This window comes from Vigna radiata, chromosome 10 (genome assembly GCF_000741045.1).
Source record: "Vigna radiata var. radiata cultivar VC1973A chromosome 10, Vradiata_ver6, whole genome shotgun sequence".
Lineage (NCBI taxonomy): Eukaryota > Viridiplantae > Streptophyta > Magnoliopsida > Fabales > Fabaceae > Vigna > Vigna radiata.
The window spans coordinates 20,217,364-20,222,323 of record NC_028360.1 but is presented as its reverse complement, the minus strand read 5'-3'; the positions used below and the strand labels follow the sequence as shown (position 1 = coordinate 20,222,323).

General features: G+C 30.9%; 1 protein-coding gene across 1 annotated transcript; it reads right to left on the bottom strand.

Moving 5' to 3' along the window:
- Window positions 1–261: 261 nt before the first annotated feature.
- Window positions 262–2,580, bottom strand: LOC106775563 (WAT1-related protein At1g25270). Its single transcript, XM_014662708.2, has 7 exons — window positions 2,296–2,580; window positions 2,135–2,197; window positions 1,926–2,042; window positions 1,574–1,823; window positions 1,334–1,492; window positions 907–1,058; window positions 262–800 (listed from the first exon to the last, which is right to left on the bottom strand). The coding sequence occupies exons 1-7, from the start codon at window positions 2,487–2,489 to the stop codon at window positions 506–508; spliced, it is 1,230 nt and encodes a 409-aa protein (XP_014518194.1). The 5' UTR covers window positions 2,490–2,580; the 3' UTR covers window positions 262–505.
- Window positions 2,581–4,960: the final 2,380 nt, after the last annotated feature.

The following is a 4,960-nucleotide window of genomic DNA, read 5'->3' as shown; positions in this document are numbered from 1 at the left end:
ATATAATTTTCTTTTTCACGAAGGCAAATATAAGTTATTTAATATTTTCATACGTTAAATTAATGATTTCAATTAAACCAATTTTTGTGATCAATTATAATTTGAGTAAAATTAAAACAAATAAAATTAAATCAAATATATATTTTTTTTTTCTTCGGTCATTTTAATCGGTGTGGGCCTAGAAGAAGAAAGAAAAAACCGAAAAGTCACCTCTAATGACAACAAAAAGCGATCCAAAAGGATTGTTTGTGTCCACTTAAAACAGCAAACTGTGTTAAAATGTAAATTTGCATGGCATTGAAAACGTACTTCATCCAGTTCGAAAGTTGCATTAGATTGAAATTATTTGAAGAGCAGAATAAATATTTGCTTAGATTGAAATTAATAGAAGTGATTATGAACTATCAAATCTTTCCCTTTTGAAGGTGGCAGCAATGGAAAAAGATGAGTTTGCTTTGCATCCAACTATGTACCCTCTGTCATTCTATATTCTTCATTGTACTTTTTAGGTCTTCAAGGCTTCCCCAGAGCTACCCATATCTTCTTTCCCACTACTTTCGTTGTCTTGTCCTTCATCTCTGCTTTTTGATGCATTATCATTATCCTTCTCAATAATGTTCCTCTCACTACAGGTGTACTTGTCGTTGCTTTTATCATCCTCTGTTGCCCTACACGTCACAACAACCTCAATTTCTTCTATTTCTGGAGTAGTTTCTAAGTCACTCACTCTTTTCATTTCCTTGCTCTTACCCCACAGCACCATGTACAATCCCATCACAATCAGCACTGCTCCCATAACACTAATTAAACATGTTTGAAAAAAATCAAGATCATAAACTAAACTTAATCATCATTATGGAATATTAATGTTTTGGTACACACACACACATATATATATATATATACCTTCCTACGTATAGCTTCTCATCCAACATCAGGGAACCAGCAACGGCCACAAGCACTAGCAGTAGAGGATTGAAAACAGATGCAAACAATGGACCCCTCATCCTTACACACCATGCTATCACAACAACCATTATTCCAGAAGCCACAATTCCCTGCAAAAACACCAACAGTGTTTTATCTATTAGAATTTGTACAAGATAAGTTCTTAAGAATAATAAATCTACACATCTCAAAAAATACATTTCGTGATTTAGTGTTTTATGTGTTAGAACACACTACACTGCAGATAAGTTATTAAAAACAATGAAACTACATGCATCATATTCGTGATTTTGTAGGCAATTTTACAACATTATGAATCATATATTAATTTATTACTTCACCAAACTAATACGGTAATTAATTGTTAATTGTGTATTTAGCATACCGAATATGCTGAAGCTAGAAGCCTAATGTTCCAACCCAACCTCCATTGGCTCCAATCCTTCTCAATACACAGGGCAAAAACAGTGGCTTGAATTGCCCCCATTGTTGACATCAAAGCTGTACTTGAGTGATGGCCTGGGAACTCTTTACTCATCTGAGCCTGAAGTATCATGTATATATTATAATCAATTGTATCTGTAGTGACGAATTTAAGTGGTTGGTGATTAATACTTAAGCTCACCTGAATAATGAGCCATAATGCAAAACATAAGCAGCTTCCAAGACCACAAAAAACTCCTAGCAATTTACTTCCAGAGTCACCATTTAGCGTTTCCGTGGTACCCTTTTTATGCAAAAGGTTAATGTGGAAGGTCCAGATGTTGATTTCTACACCTTTGAGAAAGGTCAGCATCATTGCCCCGCCAACTCCTGTTATCGTTCCCAACACCTTAGCCTTACCAGCTGCCCTTTGGAAATTTAATTTTTCGAAACTAAGGAAATTAAAAAAGAATGTTAGGATATCAGTAATGATCTGTGTCATCTGTAATACCAACATTGAATAATATCTTAATATGTCGAAGAGTAAAACGTACCCGCAAGTGACGGCCAAGATAAAAGTGACGGCAGGAATGAGATTAAAAACAGCAGAAGCAAATGTTGCTGAAATCAATTTCAAGGACTCGAAATAAAGGTTTTGGAATAGACTTCCCCTGTCACGTTATTGCATCATCATCATGTGAGAACATAAATAATGTTGAAAGCTTTATAATTGAGGGTGATGAGTCTACGTGATTATAATTACCCGAATAATCCACAGAAAAATGACTTTAAAATCACCCTCCAAGTCAGCGTTCGTATGTTTTTCCTGCAAAGTAAAACCATTTTAACAATGTCACGTAAAGATTGAGAAAGACATAAACATGCAATCATTTGTGTAACTATAGCTTGTGGGGCTATGGATACCTTTCAAAAATAAGAGCAAGAGGAACTGTAGAAGCTGCAGCGAAAATGAGACGGTAGGCAGTGATTATTCTCACGCTCATTCCATCATTTATGGCAAGTTTGTAGAGCACGTTCACGGAAGCAAATGCGATCTGCACCATCAACATCAGCAGGGCTGGTTTCAACCCATGCATTAATTTCCCTATATCTCTCATTGCTCACACAGTGCAATCTCTCACACTGTTATGCTAACACTTGAACTATTGTATGTCTATGTGATCACAAATAACTTGTGCAAAAGGGTTTGCGATTGAAGAACATAGAAAGCGGTATGGAGTTATTTATGGCCGAACCCATGGATTGTTTATATATAAAAAAAATGGTGAGTGGAAAACACTGAGATCTGCAAATTCAAGGAAGCACCGCGAGTTATAGTCAATTTGCTACAAAAAGTGCATTTCATGTTGGTTTCATGAAGTCAAACTACAATGTTTAATTTTGCAGTGATGAGTTAATGGTGTTTGCATGTACGTCAGATAGCACAGTTCACAGGATTATGTTTAGACATGGTGCTACGAGACTAGGAGCAGGGACATTCCTGACTTTAATATTTGGGGAGTATGCCATATATTATCATTTAATGCTATCTCTCGATATTATTATTTTTCTTTTTTACAAATACAAATTTTTTTGATAAGATAATTTTATTCCTTCAAAAATTATTAAATGGTAGTTGAACAATGTCAAATTATTTTTTTCTTGTAATATATATACTAAGATAAAGGTGAGTGTTAAATGATATATAATTTTCCTTTTCTTTGAAGTGGTAATTTTTAAAGTTAGAATGTGTTAAGTTAGTTAACACTCTTTAAAATTTATACTACCATTCCATAACCCTTTTTATTAATATTTTATTCAATAATTTAATTTATATTTTAATTAAATTACGTAATTTAATATTTTTGTAATTATTATTTAGAGTTGTTAAATAAAACAATTTATTATAAATATAATATTGCAGGCTGGAAGTCAATGAAACTAATTCCTTTTGCTAAATATTGTTATTAAAATTTAATTTGAAGGAGTTATAAAAAAGAATTTTGTCATAACATAATTTAGTGTGACATCACGTCTGTGTTTTCCTTTTGGTGTAATACAAGTTCCACAAAATTAGTGCGTTCCCATTGTTTTGCAATATCTTAAATGTTTGTTGATAACTTAGATTATTTATCATTAAATCCACAACAACAAGCTCTTTACTTTGATCATTGCACAACAATATAGAACGAAAAGATATCATGGTTCCTTTTTAATTTTAGTGTTAGAAAAACTAAACAGAGAGTTATGAAATGATAAGTATAATTGACAAAAAAATAAATAAAAATAAACTAATTTTCTTAATCATTTCTTACGTCGATGTATGTGTCTCTCGTACATAAGATAGAATCAACGTATTACTCTCATATTATATTAGAAAATAAATTTAAATTTAATTTAATTTTATAAAACTAATTTATAAAGTATAAACTTGTCAAAATCAAAATAAGAATTAAAAGTTGAAGCAAATTCCTTGGGCTCCACTACTGAGAATGTATTTAGTGGTAAAAGACAATTCCGTTTTCCTTTTATCCCCCATCTTGGTGGGCACATAGAAATGTTTTATTTTATAGTGTTTATATAGCAGTGCGATTTAATTATTTGAGCACCCAAATCACTGTTCTAAAGTACCTTTTTACACATCTTTTCACAATACCATGTTTATTGTCTTCGTAAATTTTGATGTTGTATTGGAACGCATGCAGAGTTCAAAATTGAAACAACTACTTCCTCTGTTGTGTATTTTTTTTTTTTTAAACTTTAAATAGGTAATGAGAAAAAGGGCATGATCAATGTTCTTGACTACTCTCCATGCACCACTAATTAAGATTCACCCTATATTTTTACTTTTAGTTACTTTAACCACTACCAATTGATCAAAGTCTGTATCTTCCATAGTTTTCAAATAGTTGCAGCATCCAAGCAAATGGTAAGAAGCAAGCTTTGCTCAAATCTTTTATAATATAAGTATGGTTTAATTATTTTGATAGTCTCTATTTTCAATTAGGTCTTTAATATTTTCTTTTTCTCAATTGGGTCTCTAGTTTTGAAAAATTTAAGCAATTAGATATCTTAGTTCCGTACTTAAAAAGGGTGACACGTCAGTTCGTGATTTTTTTGAATTTTTTAAATATATTTTGAATTTTTTTTATTTTTTCTTAATTTTTTTATTTATTTAAAAAAAATTGACACGTGTCAAGTTGACATTGAGCCACGTGTCACTATCAGACCACATGTCATTAGATTTGTCTCAATTTGGTTCCTATATTTTTAATTGGTCTCAATTTTATCTGTATTCTTATTTTGTCTTAATTTAGTCCTATTTTTTTAAAAAACTAAACAATTTTATTTCCCTCCAAGTTCAAACAAAATTTTATTTGCATATAAATCTTTAAAAGAAATTAATACAAATTAATTTTTTTATTAGAAAAATAAAAAAATTACAAACTAACATATGACACATTTTTATTTATATAGTAGTAAAGAACTCATTTAAACTAAATAATATGAATGAGTAACTTATAAAAGTTAATATCTCAATAATAAATATTTTTATGAAGGTAATCTACACAAGTATAATCTCAATACT

Excerpts from the sequence above, each read along its gene's own strand:
- LOC106775563 (XM_014662708.2), bottom strand. The coding sequence starts at position 2,489 with ATGAGAGATATAGGGAAATTAATGCATGGGTTGAAACCAGCCCTGCTG. Across the intron at positions 2,198-2,295 it reads CTTGCTCTTATTTTTGAAAG|GAAAAACATACGAACGCTGA; the intron begins GTATCCATAGCC and ends TTTACTTTGCAG. Across the intron at positions 801-906 it reads GAGAAGCTATACGTAGGAAG|TGTTATGGGAGCAGTGCTGA; the intron begins GTATATATATAT and ends ATGTTTAATTAG.